The sequence below is a fragment of the Rutilus rutilus genome (assembly GCF_951802725.1).
Source record: "Rutilus rutilus genome assembly, chromosome: 25".
Classification (NCBI taxonomy): Eukaryota; Metazoa; Chordata; class Actinopteri; order Cypriniformes; family Leuciscidae; genus Rutilus; species Rutilus rutilus.
Genome location: NC_140229.1, coordinates 15176699 through 15201906, shown reverse-complemented (window position 1 = coordinate 15201906; position 25208 = coordinate 15176699). Strand labels below are relative to the sequence as shown.

Below are 25208 nucleotides of genomic sequence, written 5' to 3'. Positions count from 1 at the left end.
TTTATTTATTTTTGCATTTATATTTATACTAAATGTTTGGGCTACTGTTTTTGATAACACATACAAAAAATTATAGAAAATCAACAAAAAAAAATCAATAAATATTTTCATAATTTTTCAGGAATTGTTGATTTTTTTTTTTTAACGCTTGTAAGTCTGAACCAGAATATCAAGATATTTTATAATTTCGCATATGATGGTGTGAAGTAAAAAAGCACCGCCATTTTATATGTATAATAAATATTTGAGTATAACAAACAAAAATCCCTTCTATTATTTTATCCCTTGAGGTAGCCCTGGTATATAACTATGGCCGGATGGCCGGATGATGGGCCTATTTGGGAGAAAGTCCAGGGCTGTTTTTTAGCCCCAGTCCGTCCCTGCCTGGGCCCCTGGTTGAAAACCACTGCCTTAAAGGGTTTTGTCAGGCGCTTGATATCAAACCTTTTAGGGGTTCCCATCATGGTATTATTTTATGGATTTAGTTTGGATTAATCAATCAATTTTGTTTTAATTAATTGTTTTTATTTGAATTAAATTGTATTAATTAATTTTTTTTATCGTAAATATTTTATCACTAGAAAATAATGAAATTACCAGGTAAACATCAAAGTATTATGCAATAATTTCTCCTTATATAGAACATTTTTTACTTAAAGAGTTCTTTAAAATTGAGCCCTTATATATAGATCCCCACTGAACCTGTGTGGTTAACTTAGTGTAGGTAACTTGCATGTACTTTTTAAAAAGAGTAGCTTCACTGTGAGTTAACTACTTTAAATTATGAGTTGCTTGCAAAATAGCCTGAAATTGTCAATGACATTTACTTTCTTGACTAATTCTATATTCCAAAGGCTTGTCTACTCCCATTGAATCTCAGCTACGGTTTTCAAACTGATTCCCTCCCTGAAACCCCTCCGGATAATGCGTTCAGCAAATTGATGACAAGATCGCTCTCAACTTGGCCAAGTGTTTATGTTATCAACCACTTCAGTCCTCCATCTGCTGGGATGCCAGCCACACATCCCCCATAATTCCCTGTGCAGATGTGGCCATAAGGAGCAAGCTCATCCCAATCTCTCCATATAATCCCTTCACAGCCCATTCATACCAGAGAGAGGTTGCGCAATCACAGATAGACTTGGCTTTCATCAGTTTGGTTCCTTTCTTTTATTGAGGTCAATGGAAGAGCATGTTCTCACACAGCACAATCCCACTGCGTGGAACGTCTCGTAATGTCGGGAGGATTAAAACGCACATTGTAAAATCAAGTATAAAACAAGCACAGAGAACAACAATAATACATTCGACTAATACTTTCCCTTTTTACCCTTCTTTTAATTGAAATTCCGGTAGCGTTTCGCTCCCAGATCATTTGTTGAAGAAATATACGGTTTCACAGTCATGCACGTTTCCTGGCAAAGTAATAACCCCAAAGTCATGAATGACATTTAATGTTTGACAGATAAGAGGTGAACACAAATTGAAACTGAAGACTGACTGACCGCACGCTGTCATCGTTAATTTTGAAAAAGCTAAATTTCCCTTTGTGGAATCCACATGAGGTGCTTTTTTTGAAGTTTGTGCTTTATCTTGCTGTGCTGGAAGCTCTTCGCTCATTAAAGAGCTGTTGATGTTACATTTAAATTAGGATGCTCTCGGAATATCATCTGGTTCGATAAGACAAAAGGATTTGGTATATCAGATACTTGTCGTCAATGTATTAACGTTTGGCACCTTGAATAAAAGCTATTTTTTTTCGTATTTCATGTGAAAGTTCAAGTGTAAGGCAGAATTTCTGAATTGATAAATATGTGAAGCATACTGATTCATACAACATATATACAACAGACCCACAAAATTGTACAAAATGTCTTCAATAAATAGTCCATAAATACATTTAAATTTTAATATAAATTGTGAATTGTTAAATATTCCTTAATAATAGTGTTTTGGAATGGATCACAACATCAAAAATAAAACAAGCACCCTGAGTTGTGTATAATGGTTTTGTAGCATTAAAAAAGTCAAGTGTTCACAGTTCCAAGTGTATAAATTTGCTTCATGCATCCATGACGGTTTTCTTTGAACAGTGATTGGCTGAAAACAAAAGTCACTCGTTGTTATTGATGGCCGGCGAGGGTTTGCTCCTTATCCCATCTGTGCCGGCCCTGGAGGTCTCGGTCACAAACCTCCGAGGAATCCACACCGCCGTCATGATCCGCACGTACTCCTTTCGGAAGTTCCGATTGAGGAGTCCGTAAATGATGGCGTTGAGGCAACTGTTGAAATAGGCCATAAAGTAGCTGACCACAAAGAGCCACTCTGGAACACGCGGAGCCATGACCTCTGGGTCGATGGCCACCACCAGTCCGATGAGATTGAGCGGAGCCCAGCAGATCGCGAACAAAACGAACACCACGAACATGGTGACGAAGTTGCGCAGGTCGCTGGGCCTCACCCTGGAGCGTTCCTCGCTCTTCACCTTCCGCCTCACCTGGATCACCAGAACCCAAATCCTCAGGTAGCAGAAGGTCACCACGCCGATGGGCACCAGGAAGTGAACCACCACCACGACCACAGTGTAGGAGCTGCTGGCAGTCTGCGTGAAGGTGCAGGAGTAAACGCGGGGGTCGTAACTCAGCGACCCCACGAAGAAGTTTGGAAGAATGGCCAGCACAGTGAGCGCCCAGATCAGGGCCACTAAGAGCAGCGTGTTCCGGTAGCTGTAGAGACGCCCGTAGACAAAACTGTGACAGATGTAGCAGTACCGGTTGATGGCGATGCCGGTGATGTTGAAAACGGAGCCGATCACGCTCAGGCCCATTAGGAAGCCGCTGACTTTACACTGGGTGTCCCCCAGAGACCAGCCGTCGTGGAAGATCGCGTACAACACCAGTGGGTACGGATAGAAAGCCACCACCAGGTCAGCGAAGGCCAGACTGACAACAAACACGTTGCCTGAGCGAAAGAGAGCAAGAGAAAGAGGGCTTGTTAATAATCTTGTTTTTACCAGCACAATTTGATACTGTTGCCAGATCAATTTGATGTGAATCAAACCATGATTTTAACTTTCACAATTTGACTGTGACCAGGTAAAAAATGAGCTTTCACATGAATTAAACAAATACATTTTTTTTACATATATATATTATTATTCATATTTACTGTAGAATTGTGTAGATATGACTAAACCGATTATCATCTTGAAGATTAATTTGAGGTTTGGGGTCGGTAAGATGTTTAATTATTATTATTATTCAACAAGGGTGAATTAAATTGATCAAAAGTAACAGTAAAGACATTTATAATGTTACAAAAGATTTCTAATTCAAATAAATGATGCTATTTTGAACCTTCTATTCGTCAAAGAATCCTGGAAGAAAAAGTCATAGTTTAATTAAGCAGCAAATCAGCATATTAGAATGATTTCTGAAGGATCATGTGACACTGAAGACTGGAGTAATGATGCTGACAATTCAGATTTGCCATCACAGGAATACATTTCATTTTAAAACAGTTGCAACAAGTCTTATTCCTCCAATCAGAAACATGCTAGAGTGATGACACTCAGTGGCCAAGGACTTTGCCATCTGTCACACCACCTAATTCTGAAATTTACATGCGAGGGATCGGATAAGTTACCGAGAGTAGGGTACTGGACCAGCAGAAAAGTGTTCTCAGAGGACCAAGAGAGGAGCCTCAAAGAATATTTAAAAAGGGCAGCTGACTTACTATGGGTTAAATCCCAAAGAGGTAAGATAAATACAAATTTTAACAAGAGAATTATGTAGCCTATATAAAAGAGAGAGAGAGAGAGAGAGAGACAGAGAGAGAGCGGGAGGAAGAGAGAGAGAGAGATATAGACAGTATTTACTATTTACATTTTATTTCAGGTTCGGAAGTTTGCCTTTCAACTAGCCTTTCACTACAACTGCAACTTTTCCCCCAAAGTGGAGTGAGACCAGTATTGCTGGTGTTGACTGGTTCACTGGCTTTCTAAAGAGGCACCCCACTCTCTCGATAAGGCGTCCCCAATTAGCCACGAGCCTTAATAAAGGTTTGTTGCATTGCAAATTGTTCAGTTCTTCCTGTCTGACACTGAAATACAGTGGAAATACACTATATAGGGGAGGTGTGGCGCAATGGATAAGACACATGCCTTTGGTGTGAGAGACCCGGGTTCGAATCCACTGTGAGACACCAATGTGTCCCTGAGCAAGACACTTAACCCCTAGTTGCTCCAGAGGCGTGCGACCTCTGACATATATAGCAATTGTAAGTCGCTTTGGATAAAAGCGTCAGCTAAATGAATAAATGTAAATGTAAAATGTAAATGTAAATACGGAGAGATTGAATAGCATCTGTAACACCTGCACACTGAATCTATGTAAGCCTATGTTCTACACATAAGCAAACAAAACTCAATAACTGTTATTTGATAAATAAATAATGCAATCATATTATAGTAAAACAGTTCATATTTTCAGAATTCTATGCTCATTGAAACAAAAAGCTAAAGCTAATTAGTGAAATTTAAGGTATTTTTAACATGTTGCAACTGTCCTATGGGTTGGGGTCAGTTGCAACATCTGGCTTCTTCCATTCAGATAAATACTGTGACCGATGTGTCATATGTAATCATCTTTAAATGGTATGGGTAATTAGCAGACAGATGCAAGTTTAAGATATGCAAGATTTTGAGTGAGAAATGCAAAAAGTGTTGCAACCGTCCCCAGTCTCCCCCATTGACACTACGCTTTTTAGTTTTTATGCCAAATGTTTCTGTTTTCACGGCAACTAGCACACATTTAATTTTTTGTGAGCTGTACATGAGAATCATTTTATGCGTTTATGTAAGTAGATTTATGTTCACTATTTTGCGGTACACACGTCACTTTCAATGCACCGTTTCCCGCCTTTGCCCCTCTAAGCCTGTGTGGTGGCACTTAAATTGAATATAGGGGTAAACTCATGTGAATGACAAGTTGAGAACCAGAAAATAAATGAGATAGGAAACAAGAATCAAGAATGACAAAGCTACTGAGCAAAAAGGAAAGAGAAAGGCTGAATCACATCAACTTCAAAAGCAGGATCTCCAGGGAGTGTGAAGCCTTTGATTACACTGACAGCAGAGAACACATCGCTCTCTAAAACAATGCACTCTGCCCTCTCATATTCATCTCATCCATGGTCTGCTGCGTTAAAACGAACAATCCATTTACTCACTTTCTTATGTTAAACAGTCATCATTTACAGATTACTGTATGCATAGAAACAGCTGACTGAGTCATCTTAGCTCTTTATACTGGTGGCAAATACCTGCGCACAGACACATTTGCTTCAGATGCATCCTTGTATATTGAGGTATCATTTTCAGAAAGTGATTTCCCAGGTAGAATAATAAAAGTGGAAAGAAGTGGACACATGCAAGGTCACATTTTACCAAGTGATTAACAGATGTATTTTTCATAAAATAATCAAGTAGGATCAATAAGATTTTTGTGCATCATGATATTATTTTCATGACAAATAAAAAGAACATTTCCCCCCTTAACGCATTACCATAATGCGACAGTTTTTTTTATTTATTTGTTGTTATATTATTTATTTATGCAAATTAATTTTAACTTATACAATTATTTATTTATATACTTTAAATCAATACGTAATACTAATAACATCTACTCACATAAACACAGCATACATGAGTAGTTTAAATACAATTCTGTAGTGAGAATAAGATTTGTCTTACAGTAAAGATAACTTTGGGGCAGAGACTCAAGTGGAAAAAAGGGCACTTCTCATAATTATGTAAAAAAAAAAAAAAATTAACAAAACGTTAAATATATTGAAACAACTCTGACTTCCTTACCAATTTATTGTAATTCCCTCACATTCACACAATTGTTTCATACTCAACCGATTTCTACAAAAAAATAAAAAAATAATTCAGCTCACAGACACTTAGTCTTCTTTAGTATATCCACTAGGTTTATCACAAGAGCAGGCAACAGTAAAGGAAACTATTTTTCTATTACATATTTAGAATAACTGACTGCACCAATTAGAGGGACATAGTTTCACTAATAATTTGTTCTTCTAAGTTAACCAAACCAAGCCAATCTGCATATTTAAACAAAACATTTCAGGGGAAAAGACTGGAGAAGTTCTGTGGTGATATGCTTTAGTTATTTTGTTTATCCTATTCACCTGCAGTGCCTTGTCAAATCAATGTGGCGATTGTGATGACATTATTATTGTGATGACCCAAATTTTACTGCATTCACCTGTAGTGTATTAGTCTGTATGGCCATGATATATTGCCTTATAAATGTCAGCGGACAGAAGGAGAAAACACAGGTAATGCAATCACACTGATGGTTTATTTACAGGAAGAAGAGAACGAGCAGGAGAAACAGGTAAGCTTACACTGAGAGGTTTGGTTGAATGACTCAGCTTGTGGATAACTCTCTTTGTCTTTTGCAGGTGTGTGGCGGACCATGGTGACTGATGATGGTGAAGCTGGGCTGAAGGACAGGGATCTCAACAGATGAGCAGAACAGGTAGTCGGGTAAGTTGAGCGGTAGTGATCAACAAGACCAGACAGTGATGGTGTGGTGAGTGACTGACTGCTTAAATACCGTGATGGTGACAGACAGGTTTGATGAATTAGATCGAGTGGGTCTGGTGTAGATGGTGTTGACTCTGTGACAAGTATACTGTAGGGCCCTATGAAATCTGTTTTATTTATTTTATTTATCTGACTCCATTTTAATAGTTAAATTAGGTTATACAATTTAACAAACTCATACAGTTTAACAAAAATGACATGTTTAGGGCCCTATGATATATGTTTTATTTTATGTTTTTCTCAAATTCCGCTTTATTTTTACCAAATTTTGTGTTTTCTGTTTTAAGTTTTCTGGATTCCATTTGAATGGTTTAATTAATTATTTGAGTAATCACAAAGCATCTCTAATTAATTGAATTCATAAAACAACAATTTATTAATTTAAATAAATTTTAATTTCTAACAAAAGTTTTTTTTATTTCAGAAATTCTGTGTTGTGTATTTTATTTTTTCTGGCAATCAAATGAAGGCAAAAAACAAGAATTTAATAGATTTTTGAATCATATTAAATTAAATTAAATTAAACAATAATTAAAACAAAGTTTTAATATTTTTTTATTATTATTATTAGTGTTATTACTTTCAGACGGAGCTAAATTCTACTGTACAACAGTAATATAGCCTATTTCTGTTACAATTTCAAGTTAATCCGAACTTTTGACGGGTTCCCGTGAAGACCTTTGAGTTTCTGTGTGTTTGTGATGTGAAGTTTTTCTCAAATGAAACGGTGAAATGCTCGTGAAGTGACTCTCAGAGCAGCTCTGGAGATGAAGTTCATGCATTCATGTCCTCATACAGTGAGGCAGCAGAGGCTGACGCATGTGTGTGTGTGTGTGGTAATGAAACCACGCGTCTGCACCATTCATTCACACAGACACAAGCAGAACATGCAGGATTCATATTTAAATAGTCTTTGTGCGGTTTAATATTCACAGACACTAGTCTATATCGCGATCAGCCAAATTCCGTTTTTATGACTGTATTCCACGATTCTGTCCGCGATTTCCACATCACGGAAATCATAGGGCCCTACCTTAGATAAACCTTTAGCTAACTTATTACATTAGCTAGTAGCTCATGAGTGATGCATGCTAGCAAGACACAAATAACTATATTTGTATTTTGGCTAATTCGCTGGTAGCTTAGTCTTTTGTTCATCACCACTCACCTCCACACACGCCAAGAAAAGCACAACTGGGATAGGAGCTGGGAGGGAATGCGCGGAGAGAGAGTGAAGGCATCCGAACATGACAAAGTCTCCCGACATGATGTTTAGATTTTTATTCAATAAACATATTAGTTTGACAAAAAGCTGTGTATATTCATTTATTTGTATAAAAGACCCTCAGAAAAAAAGGAAGAAAAAGGGCCGGCGCTCAAGCCCCCTTTGATGTCTATGTGTGCATGTGCCTGCTGTGGGGAATATGTGCTTAATTATAATAATCATGCTTAATCATGCTAATTTTCTTTAAGCACAGATTCCTTTTTTTGGAGTAAAATGTGATCTGGACATATTCTTGCCGAGTTTCATGAGATTCACCTTTAAAAGAATAATAAATAATTGTATCAAAGTCATGAGTGGTGAAGAGCTTTAATCAGGCACACATTTTCCCCTCATTGCCTACAGCTTTTTCAACCTCCAGACCATTTTAACATTCAGTCCGTGCCTCTCTCCCTTCCCTGCCCTAAGACTCTGGAAGAAACGTGAGGGCCATAAACATAAGAACCCCCATTAATCAGATTTTTTTTTTTGTCGAAAGCGATGCAAAGCATTTGACATGAATTTCGGCAGATACCACCAATAGCAAAGCGTATACAAACCAAAAAAATAAAAAAATACAAATTGACACGGAGGAAAAGCTGTTTTTCCCCCCATCTTTTTCAGCAAATGCCAAAAATCATCCCTGGCACTTCTCAGCATGACATTATAGAGATCATAACCCAATATTCTCTTCTGTTTATTGCTGTGGCCTTTAAAAATGATCCAAGAACCCAAAAACTGTTTCAGCCTCTCATGTTGAAATGACACTAACTTTTCTCTTTTCAGCCACTTCCTATTCTTAGCTTTGTTCACAGGATAAAACTTGCGAAATGATAAACACAATTACCCTGACCTACCTGAGCCCAACCTTTCATCTCAGTGCTTTCTTCTCTTTTCTTTAGACTTTTATCCCCATGCAGCCACTATAATTCAGCCTGAGATGAAGCACATTCAAGGTCATACTGCTGCTCTGTAGATGAATGTACCATGAAATAATACACAACGAGACTCAGCTGCTATAAATGCCATTTTGTGTTCACATATAAACCAACCTGTGAGTAACATACACAGCCAGTTAATGTTTTAACTTCATACATGGTATACAATCGCTATATAGGCTAATCCTCTTACAAAAGGGCATGTGAATGAATGCCTTTAGTATTTTTATATTAATAATGCCTTTGGTCATATTAAAAGCTCATGTTTATATTCAGATTTCTTTATGTATATACTTTTATCAAAATATGTACAACATATACAAGAGAAGATAAATGAGTAATGTGTTTGATTAATGGTGTACTAGTGTGTGTGTGTGTGTGTGTGTGTGACAGAGCGAGACACAGCGATCTAGTCTGATGTGAATATGTGCACGTGACATGAATGTCTATTTAAAGTAAGAGTACAAAGAAATCAAAATTGAGTTGTTCATACACCTTTCTACATTCACACCTTTCTACACCTTTTGACAAATACATTTTCATGATTTTCCATGACTTTTTCATTTCTGATAGCTGATGATTTATTTTTTTTTTATTTTTTTTTATCTGAGCATAACAAAAAAAAAAAAAAAGAAGGAAATCTTAATGAAAAAGATGTAAAAAAAATTGGCTGATAAATCCAGGTTTTCCAGGACTTTGGGAACTCTAATTTAATGGCATATGAATGTCACATTCAACTTTGAATCTGGTCTTTGGTCTTTTTTACCATGTCCTGAAAAGTAGCAGTTTTGAACGTAATGTAAACGTAAATGTCTTTGTCAGGTTTTCTTTCACACTGTAACTTTTCCAAATAGGAAATGACAGAGGAATCTGGGGAAAAGTTGTGGAGACAGAACAGAAGGAAAGGGTTCTTATGTCTATAAGGCTCATTATAAAAGCACTTGAGCAGGGTCAGACAGGGTTATGAAACCCTCAGAGTACAGTATAAAATGATACATGCATGCCCTGCTCACCTGTCAAAGACTTTAAGCGTAGAAAAGAAGAGCTACAGCTGTAAGAGACGCAGACACTCCTCCTTCAACATGCCCATAAGACTGGTGGCCTTATTTGCTTTTCCTTAAGGATCTGGACAACCTTTGCAAAAAGATTTTGGGAAGCCATGCCAAGAGCAATATTAAATCTTGACCCTGACATTTCTAACCAATGCCTTTGAGGAATTCCTTTATTGTGTCCAAGCAGTTCATCCAGACAGGTGCAGGAACTCTTGGGAATGAATGACCACACAAATCAACAGAATAAAAGGGAAATAGAGCCAATACAGGGCAGTAGTGCATCCCTCATAAATGGCTATTTAATATTTCCTTAGTCAATAGTATGATTAATTCACTGTATTATTTATTATTTTTTAGGGTTTTAATCATGAATGTAATAATGAAATGAACCCCTTGGAAAAACCAAAAGGTCAGTAAATATAGCTAGAGAGAATAGACAAAAAAAGAAGCCAAATCATCAGCAGAAATCCACGCAGTCCTTTCTGACTGATCCATGCAAATCCTATTTGTTTTTCAGACAGCTTCCTGAGTTAAGTATTTAGGCTTGAAGTATGTCATTGCACTGTCCGTGGTGCTGAAACCAAACTCCAGCCGTGTCACAGTGCGAATGAAGACAATTCACATTTACATAGCTTTCATTTCAAGTTAACAACACAAACAACTAGCGAGAAGGAGTACGTTTATATAAACTGAAAAATGCATTCATATGAAATGCCATATATACACAACAATTAAAAAAAAAAATCTTTCAAGTCTCTTTTGCTCACCCAGACTCCATTTATTTAATCAAAAACACTAATATTTATTTAAAATAGCTGTTTTGTGGAAAATTAGATTTTTTTTGGGGGGGGGGGGATTCTTTCAAGAACAGACATTTAAAAAGAAATGCTGTCTTTACTTGTATTTCAATGTATCCTTGCTGAATAAAAGTTTTTTTTTTTTTTTTTCTAATATAGGGATTATATAATTGGAGATACATTTTGCATTTCAAAAACTTTTCCAGTAGTATCTTATTGAAAACATAACCAATTTTAATAATTTGGTGCTTGCCAAACAGAAGTTATTTCTTTTTTTTTTTTTTTACTTTTAACGAAAAAACTGATTTATTTATAGTATTGTTTGTAATCTCTGTTACATACTATCAACATTGTTACTCTACCTTGCTAACAAAGTTTGACGGTAAAACACACACACACATATATATATAACCCCAGAACTTTTCTTTCTGAAAAGTCCTTTTCTTTTACACAAGAAAGTAAGCTATTGGAAGGAAGAAAAATGTGAACAGGATTGACTTGTGCTCTGACATGTTTCATGTTCCTCTTAATAAACCCAAAAGAAAAACCTAACTATGAATGATTTTGCTCAAAATAAACCTTCTTTCAGAGAGTGAAAGGTGATCCATGTGTAATTATTGTAAATTGAACATCTCCTGTTTTTGCTGAGAATGGCTTACGGTTCACTCTGAGCTCAATTCCACTTGAGTTCAAGAAGTGTAATTACTAATGGAGGAGGATGACCTTGAGGAACTTCACATGCAGCCTCATTTATGTGCTCATTAGCACAGCATCTGCGCTGTTACTCATAATTGATAAAAGCTGATACCACATGCGACCTCTCCACCGCATATGATTAAGCACCAAGTAAAAAAAAATGTTACTGCGACTGAATTCAGAATATTGGTGTTGACACAATGATAATGACAGCGACTAAATTATTTTGTTGGCTTGAGAAAGCTAAAACATGCTAGCAGTGTACTAATTAGAAACATCCCAGCAACATGCTAAAACATGTTCAATGTGTTAAATCATGCTAGAAACGCATTAAAACATGCCGAACCAAACCAGCATTTACGAATAGGGAGTCATTTTCCACTGTGGGGCTGATAACAGAGCTCTTTGGAATGTAATACAAATGCGTAATGAACGAGTTTACAGACAATATAAGATATATAGCGACCGTGTTATGAAGGATGATCAGATATTTCTTTTAATTGTATTATTAACTTGCTTTAACTTCGCTCAAATAGCGCACTTGGCCAGCTACAGAGAAATGGCAGCCATGCAACAGACAAGTGACCAATCCTGAGTAGTAACATCACTACCCAACCGTATCTGTGTGTGTGTGTGTTCATCATTAGAGGAAATAGACAGCAACATCAGGCATTATGCAGACCAAATTCAAACCTGGGTTACTCACAGCTCTCATATGTCATAGGCATGCGCAATACATTACCCACTGCTTTCAATGTATCACATCAGCAAAATGACCTGATCACAACCTTTTATCATTTCAAAAGGTTTTCATCAGTGAGGAGCATGGCATTAAATGTGTAGTTTAAATGTGTAAAGTATAAACCTTGATCCTGAAAGGTTAAAGCCCTTATCAATATTAACCTAGTTGGAAATGATACTCAGTCCAGCAGTTACATTTTTTATCCATCCATTATAACATGCAGCAGGATGAAGGACTCGGTCAAGGCAAATTACTGAGGAACAACTTTTCTGTTCCTTTGGAGTGATGTATTCACAAGGTCATTTCACACTGGGTAAAATATGGAAATCATTTTGGGATATGTAGATGAGGACGGTGACATGTTTTTTGTTGTATTTTTACGGATTGCAAATTGTGGCAGGGGTCCAGTCTTTGGGGTTATGTGAACTAGGAATGATGAAAACCTGGACTGAGGCCCAAACAGAACACCAAGGGCTAATCTTAATTGGTAGCCGGAAAACATGCACTCTCAGTAGAACCAAATGACAAGCACTACTGTTGTGCCCTTGAGCCATGGACACTGCACTTCAAACAGCTCTCCTCACTATACCAAAGGATCCCAATGTCCTGAGGGGGCTCTATGATGCTATTATCTTTATACAACCATCATCATCTTATTTCATTAGCAATTAATAAAATAAACTTACATGAAATAACAGAAATTATGGTTGAATTATTATTATTATGATGATTTGAATATAAGTAGCTTGCTGAAAATGAACCTGCTTATTTCATGACCAATTATTAAAATGAACTATTATACAATAATTATACTACCTACTTTTATTTCATGTCATTTCATTTGAACTCTTTCTCCGCTGAACGTTGCCAACGGCAGCATTTTTGATGATTTTCACAAAACTTTCATGGCCCCCAGAATATTTTGTTGTATACATATATCTGAACATGCAATAGATCAAAAGAAAGAACAGGGTCTCTGCTTTTAAACAAAACACAACAAACGTGGGTAAACTTGAATGTTGGTAAGTTTTATAAAAAAAGCATAATTTTGAACAAAAAGCTGCATTAAAAAAAATGGTAACCTAAAAAATGTGCTTAATGAGGTAGGATCTTAATTAATTGATTTTACTCAAATAAAAATCATTTTAAAATTACTGAGTCAACCTAAATATGTTAAGTTAGGTAGGTTACACCAACAAAAGAAAATTTAAGGGTAAGATCAGGAAATTGCTCTTTAACGTAACAATTGCAGGTTACTACTTTTTTACAGTGTGAGAAAATTGCGTTTTTGTCCAGATTGTCAACTTCGTCCAAATCGGATTCAGAACAATAAGAGTCATTCCCTCTTCCCGTGTCGACATTTCATTCGGTAACATTAGGCAGTTTTGATTTATATGCTGTTTAATGTCTGATGATCAGGTTAGTTTACAAATGTATGCAATGCTTCTATTGCTGTTTTCTGCTGCTGCTTCGCTTGATTTTGGATCTATTTTCAAAGATGCTTAATAGCACCCCCTACCGTATAACAGTGAAAACATGGAAAGCCGGAAAATTCCATCAATGGCGGGGAAGCGGTGAGTCATAAATGACGAAAGATTCTGTCAAAGTGTTAATTGGTCGTAAAATAATCAGGATAATTTTCAGTGAGCCATTGTGCCCAAAAATAAATTCATGGAATTTCTCATACCTGATCACCCTTTTTGGGTTTACTTTGCGATAACCATTGAAACCATCTGTATAATATCCATTAAATAACATATACACAAATTATGTACTACACAAAGAGGCTCTCGTCACACTCAAATTATTGCTCTTCCTGCTCTGGAATTTGTAGTTTTCCTCTCAAAGTATAACTGCTGCCTGAGTTTCACGTCATTCTGCCAACACAAATTGAAAAAGACTACAGTACCACTTACATCAAACCACACCGGCTCCTTCTCTACAATCCACCCTGTGTTCAGACAGCCCACTCTGAACCTCTGTTCCTTCCAGCCAAACACTATTACATCATTCAGCCCTTGGAACAGCCACATAAAAAACAATATCCTCGTTGAAGGCCTGTCAAAATGTCAACATGTTGACCTTTGACTCCTTCAAAGTGAATCAGATGAGTCACGGAGTAATGTAAATAAAATGTCTCAGATTATGTTATGTAACTGCAAACTGCAGAATAAACGACACAGAGGTTCATTTCTCCGGCTGTGGTGAAGATATACGTGTGTGGTGGGTTTGCTTAATTTTTCTTTTTTTCTGAGTGTGGGTTTTTATTTCATGCTGATGTAAAAGTAAAGCTTTAAAGGGTTTAAAATGCTTTAGGCATGCGATCTTTGATCAGATCAAACTTGGGGTTCATGAAATTCAGATTGTGAGCCTCAGCCCACAATTCCCAATGATCAAATGATTTAGTCAAGAGCTTTGCATTATTATCACTGGTTGTAGGGGGTAGAACGATGGCTTTCATTAAAGTAAAGTGATCACATCATGCCCCAATGTATGCATACATAAATGGATCTCGAAAATCTTGACAAGCAGCACTTTTTTTTTTTCCCGGGTCACTGGTTTGTGAAATCAGGAAGGATGGGTTTGAACATCATTTCGCTGTTTTATCTCATGCCAAGGTAATGTCAGCATGCAGCATGTAAAACAGAGCATTTGCCTAGAGAGCAAAGTAAAGTTTGCAAAGCTGTGAAACCCTTCAGCGTCAGTTTAGTTTTGTTTAATTTAACATGCTTTATTATTTGTGCATTTGTTTGGCATTTCCACACACAAAAAAAAATTCCACTCGCAAGATCGCAAGTGACACCAGATTACTATCATTGCAACAATCCAACTGCAAGACCTTCGGTTTAAAGTGTCTGCTGAATGATACATCCTGAGACGACAATATCATGGTCCAGTGAGTATCAGGGCTGTGTCTGTTAAATCGGACGGAGACAGAAAGGGTGGACAAATATTTGTTTCATGCATTCAAATCCAAGAATCTTTCAAAAAGTTTAAAAGAGGCTGCCATCTTGAGAACAGACTGGCAGAGACAAACGGTTACTGCTGTGAACCTATCAAGTAAACATGAAAGCGAAGCCGAAACTCTGTCTCTTATTTGAACCTGCAGTAGAGCTGTTTGGTAAACCGTCTGGTAGAGGGTTTTTTTCTACCCGTTAAATTTCAAATTCCTTCCTGGGCAATGACATTTGCTGGTACATCAGTGAGGGAAATAAAATATAAAAAAAAGTGAAAGAAGGAATAAGGGACATGAGCAAAGTTCTATTACATTGGTGAATTCACTTTTGACACATGCTCTCCTGGTGCCACTATCACTATACAGTAGCTCAACTGGACTGAGTAGATTGAATATAATTATATGATCTTCTAAAACCTCTTGAAAAAACAAGCCAAATTCAGTAAGGGAGATGCAAGCACTCTTTCACAGGGGATGTAATAGACAAAATCACTTAACATTTACTGGGTCATTCATGTTATGAAGTGTCCCTATCATACAGTATCGTTCAAAAGGTCAGTAGGATATTGTTTTAATGTTTTCGAAAGAAGTCCGTTAATCAAATTTTTTAACTAAATCAAAAATAGTTTTAAAAGTAATATTGTGAAATATTATTACAATTTCAAATAACTGTTTGCTATTTTAATAAATATATATAAAAAAAATGTATTCCTGTGATGACAAAGCTGAATTTTCAGCAGCCATTTTTTCCAGTTTTCAGTGTCGCATGATCCTTCAGAAATCATATGAAGATTTCGTGCTCAAATAACATTTCTTATTATCAATCAATGTTGAAAAGAGTTTGAAACATTAAAAATTGCTTTTGAACAATTTAATGTGTCCTTCCTTGCTGAATAAAAGTAATATTTTATAAAAGAAACAAAATGACTTAAGATATTTGTAACAGTTATGAACTTTTATGCCTTTTCTCAGTTTCTGTCATGTCTGGTTCAGTTCATTTGCCCTCAATGTGTATCTTGATTAGTTAACCATTCACACCTGTTTCTGTTCTCCCTCATTAGTTCCCTTATAAAGTCTCCCTGTTCTGTTCAGTGCACTGTTGGTGATTGTATGTTACCTTGTGTGTGCGCGCATGTACCTTCATCTCCTGGAATAAACCACTATTGTTTGGATCTCTTTGTCTTTGTGAACTCCTTTGAATTTGCCCCACGCAGCACCGTGACAGAATCACCGACCTCAAGAAGTGAAAGTTTGGTGGCATTTTCTTTTCCTCTGCTTTTTGGTTTAATTTTTTGTTTTAGTTTTTCAATATGGATATCCCTGTTGTCCTCCTGTTGTGTTTAGAGCAGGGGGAACAAACATTGGAGGACCACACGTGGACCTTCCTCGAGACTGCATATTTGATGCACTACCCGGACTACTACCTCTGCACGGCAGAGCGTGCAGAGAGCAGTTGACCGGAGAAGGTCCGTGGGATAACTTTGCTGCCTTTGTGGAGTGGGTGCTGTTGAGCTGTAACTCTCCCTTCATCGTCTGCCTAGGAGAAGAGGATCTCGCCAGCGCCCTTCCAGAGTCTAGTCCCGCCGAGACCCCCCGTCCAGAGTCTCGTCCCGTCGAGACACCCCCCCCGTCCAGAGTCTCATCCCGCCGAGACCCCCCCGTCCAGAGTCTCGTCCCGCCGAGACCACCCTTCTGGAGCTTCCACGTGTCATGCCTGAGCTCCTTCACGTCATGCCTGACCAGCCTGAGCATGTTCTTCACGTCATAACCGCCACGCCTGAGCCCTCATCTCCGGCCAAGATGGCCGCCTTACCACCTGAGCACTCGGTGAAGATGGCCGCCGCCTCACCGCTTGAGCCCTCAGCTAAGATGGTCGCCACCATGCCTGCCGAGCCAGAGATTGTTCACGTCAGTCCTGCAAAGCCAGAGTCTTCTGTCCCCAAGCATGAGTCTTCTGTCCACGAGCCTGAGTCTGTCTCTGAACCTGAGTCTGTCCCCGAGCCAGAATCCTCTGCGTCGCTTGGGCTCGTCGGCTCTCCGGCTCCACCCTGGTTTCCTCTCCCACCTGCTTCGCCCCCGTCAGTCAGCCCCCTGGAGTCGTCAGTCTTGCCTCCACCATGGCTCCTCCCTCCGTCTCCACCCTGGCCACCTGCACAGCCAGCTCCGCCCTGGTCCCTCATGCTTTCTGTCTGCCCTTCACCTGCTCTTCATCCTCCTCCTGAACCCCCCCTTTATCGCTCAAAGGAACACAACAAAAAGCGCAGAAAATCATCTGCTACATTATGGTCCTAAAGGCCTTTTGTTTAAAATCCTTGGTATTGAATGTCTTTAAAGTGCCTAAAAAATCTATGTGTTGCTTGCCTCAGAGTAGACCCTAGCCACATAAAACTTTGTAGCTTCTAGAAACAATTTTACTGCCCTGTGAGTAGGGTCTCCAGGCACTAAATAACAGCAGGTGGGCTGCTCTCTCCCTCTCTGAACGCTGTTTAGACAGTCTTTGGCCTGCAATCCCTCCAATTCACAGCTCTCCAGTCCAAACCCACCTTCTAACAGAATTGCCCAAGGGTCCTAAATGCACAAAGAGTTCAAAACAGATATAAAAGGGATTTGGATTTGTAAGAACGGCAGTCTTTCTTTGAAAGGCTCTGTTTTTCCTTTATATCCCGCTTCTTCTTGAGTTTCTAAGACCCATCCGCTTTGGTGTTGATTTCTTTGGTCTCCCTGCATGTGTTTCTGTTCGAGTGACAGGCAGAGGTGTTTCAACACTTGTTCAGGACATGAACACCCTACTGAGTTTCAGAGGCAGGCAATGAGGACAGCAGTTCAGTTATACTACACTCTCGCCAAGGCTAAAAAGCTGAGATGAGAAAATCAAGGAGAAATTCAAAATCCCACACATTCAGAGAGAGAGGGAGAGAGAGAGAGAGCAGAAATACACCTTATACGAGAAGCACCACAGATGCTGAGAAGCTTTGACAACTCTGCGGATGGACACTGACCCGATTTAGGTTTAATCATGCATAGCCCTGTGGCCGAGGAATAAGCATGAATGCACAAACTTCCCTCCGAACACAAACAAGAACCAAACATAATATATCTCTAAAGATTCCTTAAAGGAATAGTTCACCCAGAAATGAAAATCATTCATCCTTATGTTGAAAAAGAAAAAATCCCTCCGGAAAAAAAGTGCACAGTCGCAATCATATTAAATATACACATTTTTTAAAGAAATTATTTTATTCAACGAGGGTGTATTAAATTGATCAAATGACAGTAAACATTTAAACGGTTATAAAAAAAATATGGTCCCACTTTATATTAAGTGGCTTTAACTACTATGTACTAACATTGAAATTAATAATTAGATACAACAGACTTATTATGTACATACATGTTTTTACATTGTATTTTTTTTTAAATACCTGCATGTAATTACAGCTGTAATTAATTTATGTAATTACATTTATAATTACACTGTTGACCTTCCCTTACACCTTAACCCACTCTTAAACCCACCCATATCACCACCGCTGTCTCTAACCTTACCTGTGTCACACCTCAATAGCAGCAATATGTTTTACAATATAACATGAATACAATAAGTACATTGTAATTATTTTTAGATGTAAGTACATAGTACTTAAAGCCACTTAATATAAAGTGGGACCAAAAATATATTTCAAACAAATGCAGTTTTTTTTTTCCTTTTTTTTTTTCTATTCAATCCAGAAAATTCTGGGAGGAAAATGTATCAGGGTTACACAGAAATGTTAATATTATCATTATTTAACCATGCTAATAAAAATAAATTATTCTTGAGCAGCAAATCAGCTATTAGAATGATTTCTGAAGGATCATATGACACTGAAGACTGGAGTAATGATGCTGAAATTCAGCTTTGCGTCACAGGAATAAATTACATTTTTAAAATATATTAAAATACAAACCGTTATTATAAATGGTAATAATATTTTAAATTTTTATAAACTGCAGACTTAAGAGATATTTTCAAAAACATAGAAACATTTGTAAAGGGTGAGTAAATGTTGACAGTTTTCTATCCCTTTAAGTCCCAATATGAATCTGAACCTCAGATCTCTGACTTAATCAAAACTTACAGCTAACGTCATACCAGTCACAGTCATTTAGCGATCTCTAATCTTCTCCAAAGTCTTGGCTTCATGTCAAGCCTAAAGTCTTATTTTGTCTGACTTCAAGCTAAAATGATAAGACTACACTTCCCCAATCACAGCACAGAAACACTCAGTCTGTCTCATTTTCATGGTGTCCTGTGGCTTGCGATGCCATATTCACCACACACATAACTCAATGCTCACAAACATGTGCTGACGGTCATGCTGACTACTGTAACATCCATACTCATGTGGCAGAGCAGGGGCCTGCCAGGAATCTGACTTCACTTGGCACTCACCCCCCTTTCTAGAAACACGATTACATAACTTCACAGGGGACAGAGCACGAGAGCAGGGCCAATGGACAGAAATACTCCAGAAGCCCTGTGCCTTCAAATGACAGCTGTACGAGTAACCCTGAACGTGAACTCGACATGGAAGTCTGATTAATAAAGCATGGCAATCTACATCCCAAGCGAAACACATGGAGAGAAAGAGAAAGAGTCTTTTTATACAGTCTCTTTCACACCCATCCTCTCATTAGAATGTGCTTGGTTATCGTAAAAGATTTTTTACCAGTCATAAATCTTTTATCTCCATGCTTCATATGGGGTGATTACAAGGTGACTCTGCTCACAGGATTCTGGAAACATACCATTAGACACTTCTAGAGAATAAGGCTTTCAGTTTCCATTGTTTCTCAGCTCCTTGCCCTTATTGTTAGTTCACACAGCGCGCACCACTAAAGATTCAATTTTCTCCGTGCAGCATTTTGTGGTGTTTTAATGCCTCTTTGGGTGTTAGTGACAGTGTTATTACTTGTGTGAGATGCCTGATTGGCCCCGGTAATGACAAAAGGCTGAAAGATGAAGAAACAAATTCTCCTCCTTCAGAGAAGATCCACTCAGGCGAGAGGTGAGAAGACAGCGGCAAAAATCTGACAGCATTCATACTCAATCTAATGAGTTGGTGATGCCACCTCCATGTGCTTGAATAGCTCTGGAGGGGGAAGGCAGAGAGAGTCAGGAGTGTCTATCAGACAGAGGGTGATATAAGACTGCTAGTGCGCCTTTGAAGCAGACAGGTCTGGCTCTTGCTCAATGCGAAAAAGCATGAGCTTTGAAGCGAGCCTTTGTATGAGTGCTCTCCACGCTTACACTACTGGGCAAAAAAAAAAAAAATGCCTAAACACTAGGCTTTAAACACAATTTAGTGCAAATTTAAACAAATGCACTACTTAAAAAGGCATTGCTGTCTTTGGAATTATGTTTTGGCCAGAAACACGAGTTGGTGATGCTCCAGAGCGGTGTCTTCGAAAATCTGCTGAGAAATATAATAATAAATGTATCTCGACCACAGTGAAGCATGGGGGAAGAGTGTCATTGTGTGCGAACTACTACACTGTGAAAAGTTATTTAATGCTTTGGAGTAGAGGAGAATATTGCAGAATGGCTTGCTTACCACAAATGAAAAGTTGTTATCTGAGGAATGATCAGATGTTATTTTTTTAACAAGACAACTGCAAAGACGACCAAAAAGTTGCTTGAGAACAATATCAGGCTCATGTTTTAGCCTGGTCAGTGTCCAGATTTGGACCCTAGTCAAATTTGGTCTCACATTAAGCTCAAATGAACTGGGTGACATTTTTCAACTACTCATGAACTGTTGTAAGCCATTAACATTGAGTGGAACAACACTGGCTCTTCTTCCTGTAAAAAGCTGTCTGTGAATAGTGGAAGGCTATTCTGTGCTAAGTTACTTTATCTACAGTATTTGTGTAATTCTTGCTAATTTCCTGACCAGTGATTTGTGATTAAAATGGTTAAGACCATTGGCGCAGTGGTGTGTGGAACGATCCCACAAACACTCACATACACAAATTGTCAAAGGCACTGAAAGAGCTTAAATCTGTCTCTCTTCTGAATCCGTCTGTGTCATACATCATACATCAGCAGTTTGACTCGTTCAATTTGTTCAACTGCTCCCCTAAAACATTTTTTAAACAGGATTATGTGTGAAAACACAATTTGTTCATGTGTTAGGGGGTCATTCGAGTGGGTAATTAGATTTAACATCAATTTAAAAACATCAAACGCATCCATTTACAATTAAATAAAAGGTCTAACAACGTTCAGAAGGGTGCCAGATTTTTCACGGATGTACTCATCCAACTACGACTTAACTACAGTCATAAGTCTTTGAAGCCCAAACTGCTGAGAGTGATAAGCTGCTGTAAATTTTTCATGCCATGGTCAAGGTGAGGTGATCTTAACACTGCCTTAAGCTCAGACTTAAAAATGCTGAAACAAGGTGTTTCTCCCCAAAACTGTGAAGAACTTATGAGTGACAAAAATATTGATATGGTTGCTGGAAGCCTCAATTTCTTTATGCATGAGCACATTCAGTGCTAAAATGTTGCCTTTTAATTAAAACAAACTTTTAGCTGTCTACTTCCAAAAGAAGCTGACTTTTTAATAGACTTTTGATGTTTGGGTACGGTTACATAAGATGTTTTGCCCATTTCAAGCCTATTTTTTTACCACTATAATGTAATTCTTCAGTAACACTATATAAACACTATGATGTTAGTAAATTACTCCATTATTGAGGAGTGAGGTAAATAGTTATGTGTAAATGGTATGTGTAAACTTAAAAACCCTAAAACACAGACCAGCATCTCAGAGAATAGAAGCACGTTTTTTCACCATGTATAATTTACACGTAGGCAGCATATCAAAGGAGACTGGAGTCAAGTAAAGGGGAAACAAGTCATTTAGTACATTATTCATTAACTGTATCACCATTCACTGGCGTCTGTGAATCGCTTTATGAATGAAGAGCGCACGCACGAGTATATAGCCCATAAAGATAAATGAAAGCTCACCAGCATTTCTCAGTTTCCGATTCCTGAACACCGAAATGATGACTAACAGGTTACCCAAAACATCCACCACAGTGGTGAAGATCAGCACGCTGGCCAGCACCGCTATTGCCCAGGCGGGGCGCGCGCTCGGACCCAACGCGCGACCGACGTGCCCCAATTCTGTGCTGTTCGTCAGAAAGGCGATATTTTCTGGCATCCCGGAACAACTTGTTCTCCGAGGTTTGGTTAGTAAAGTTGTTCACGGAACCTGAGGAAGTAAAAAGAAAAACTTCAGAACGGACCGCGCCTATTAAAGTAAAAGAGTATATATTTGAATATATCGTATCTTTTCTTTGTATTGGTATTTCCCATACTTGTAAAAAGCGAGTCATTCCAGCTGCCTTTCAACAGAAGTTGGGAACAATTGAGCCATGAATCTGTGTCGCCTGTGTTTGATCCGCGCGTCCCTCATTCCTCTCTCCAGAAATACGATATAGAGTCCGTCTCAACATCTTCTCAGCACCTCAAACTCATTTCTGTCTTGTAGTTCAGTTTTTTGTCTAGCGCGAATGTTCACCTTGCTTTCCCCTCACCTTAAAACTACTAAGGAATCCGACAGGCTTGGCGCCGTGTTGCCCCATGGCGACCGTTTCGTTCGCTCCAAGTTATTTTTTAAAGCAGCTGCTCGGAATTGTAAATGCAGCTCGTGATCAGAGGAGAAGCTGGCTAGATGATTGGCTCGCGCTCCGAACTGAGGCAAAGCACGCGCATCTCTTATTTGCGCGGGAGTTGTCATAACAACTCATGTGCTCCAGAACTGCTCGCCTCCAAATACTCACTTATGGTCTCAGGCAACAAGGCTGGCTGTGGTGGTTATGTGTTATTTTAAATATAAAAGTGTTTCTGGTAACCAAAATATACTTTTTGTGGTGACATATAAATTGGTTTTAGGCTATTGGTCAAAAAACATGACGGAATCAAACTGTTTACATTAAGTTACAACAACAAGTAATTTTAAGGATGAAATTAGGTAAATAGGTCCTCAAGGTAACAAGTTTAATACTTTTTACATTGTTTACAACTATATAAATAGCACCTTAAATTGATATGCGTAAAAATATAGGCTACCTAGGTCAGAGTGCCAATGTTTAACCAGCCAAAGGATGTCAAAAAAACAAAACAACTGAGGTGTTATACACCAAAAACATTTTTTGTCAGTTCAACTTAGAAATTTTACTTAATGTGGTAACATCTACAATGACAGGGTTTGTTGAAGTGAAATATATAATTTAAGATGATTATAGCTGAGTTCAACCAACCTGAAAAACAAGGTTTTACTGAAGCATAACTGTCCATATGTACATAGGCGTAATTCTATGGGGGGACAGGGGGACACGTCCCCCCCAATATTCAAAGAAGGACAATTTGTCCCCCCCAATATTTGATCATACTGTATGATTATGCGGGCAATATCGATGTGATTGCAAATACGTCTTTCTTTCCAGCTCCGAAAATATAAAATCCCGGCCGGTCCATTTCCCAAATCCATTCGACTGGCCTTACACTATACATTAACAAAACCTATTTCTCCTGAAATCCATTTCATGTTTTCCCTATACCTTTAGTAGCTCGTGCACCGTCAGTGAGTTAGGAAAAACCAAACAGAAGAAGAGTTAGGAGCGCGAAATCTGACAGAGCAGGTGACGGCGGTGTCGTCTCACATGGTGAAATCTCATATGGCAGGTGACGGCGGTGTCCTCGCAGAGAAACCGAAGTACAGTTGTAAATTTATGTTTCCATTTATGGGTATTGCCAGAGTTTTTCCTGCATAGAGAATTATGAGGCGGCTGCCTCCGTCAAATTTCGTGCCGCCTCCGGCTCTCGACAAAACTCGGACAGACAGTCACATGGTCAGATACACTTTCCCCACCGTGATGGTTCTGTTGCGGTTATAAAAATATTTAAAATAATCTAATTTAATGCAGTTATAATTTTTCAATGTAAATTATTTAATTTGATTGGTAACAGCCTAGTGTCTTATTATTTTAATTGGATATATTTATCAAATTTAAGAATTTGAAATGAAAGATGGAGCATAGGCTACAGTTAATAAAATTAGGGGGGAAAATGCCCTTTATAAAGGTACAAAAAACTATTCTGAGTGTTTTCAAACAGTGATGTAATGAAAAATGGACAATTTTAAGTTTGAAGGGAGTAAAGCCTCTGTTTAGGCTATTAAGGAAATATAATTTTGCCAAAAGAAGAACTTTTATTTTAAATAAATGTTCATTTTAAATCAGCATGTCAGTGTGATATGTTACCATATTATAATGCTTAACACTAAGAATTTGAATAATTGTAATGTGATGATCAGATGCAGATATCTAAATCAGAGAATATCATAGGTTCGGGCGGTTTGCGGGTGGATTATTTATTTTTAACAGTGGATTCGGGTGACTCAAAGTGCACCAGATTAATGAATTTACCTTTAAAATGTACAAAATTTTCTTTCGGGGGAGCATGCCCCCGGACCCCCCTAGAGGTACCAAGTACACAGCTGTCCCCCCCAATGTGTGATTGACTATTTCGCCCTTGCATATGTATAACCTAATTTCTCCGGTAAAATTACTTAATAAGTTTGATATAATATTTTTTGTTTTATATGAAGTTTTATGTAACAAAGTTCGGGAGGAGCACGTTCAGGTAATCAACCAATCAACTCAAGAGGAAGCCAGTATAAATAAAGCTTTTCCTCACCTTCTGTCTCACGACAAGTTTCTCAGCATCCCTCCACCACCCCATCACCTCACACTCGGCTGGGTCTACCCCAGTATAGGGGGAGTACTCTGGGTTCGGGCAAAATTCCGAGCTCGGAGCCCTCCCCTGGACAGCAAGCCAAATACGCATATTAGATTTCATGTAGGCTACGTGTGAACTCGTGAAATGATGAAAGTCCTTTTCCACATTGATGTAAATATACTCAAAGAATAATTCATTACCTAAATTTAATTACAGCTTAATTTGGCTTATAGTTCAAATTAATCAGTTTAGTTAGATTAACAGTGCAGTTCATCATTATGCATATATTTAATGAGCCACTAAGTAAAGTCAGATGTCAGTCTTGATAAAGCTTTGA

The 25208-nt window shown here is 38.2% G+C and overlaps 1 protein-coding gene across 1 annotated transcript; it reads right to left on the bottom strand.

Annotated features, from left to right (window-relative positions):
• Nucleotides 1-1118: 1118 nt before the first annotated feature.
• On the bottom strand, nucleotides 1119-22720 carry mtnr1bb (melatonin receptor 1Bb). Its single transcript, XM_084400383.1, has 3 exons — nucleotides 22447-22720; nucleotides 22094-22340; nucleotides 1119-2961 (listed from the first exon to the last, which is right to left on the bottom strand). The coding sequence occupies exons 2-3, from the start codon at nucleotides 22287-22289 to the stop codon at nucleotides 2114-2116; spliced, it is 1044 nt and encodes a 347-aa protein (XP_084256509.1). The 5' UTR covers nucleotides 22290-22340; nucleotides 22447-22720; the 3' UTR covers nucleotides 1119-2113.
• Nucleotides 22721-25208: the final 2488 nt, after the last annotated feature.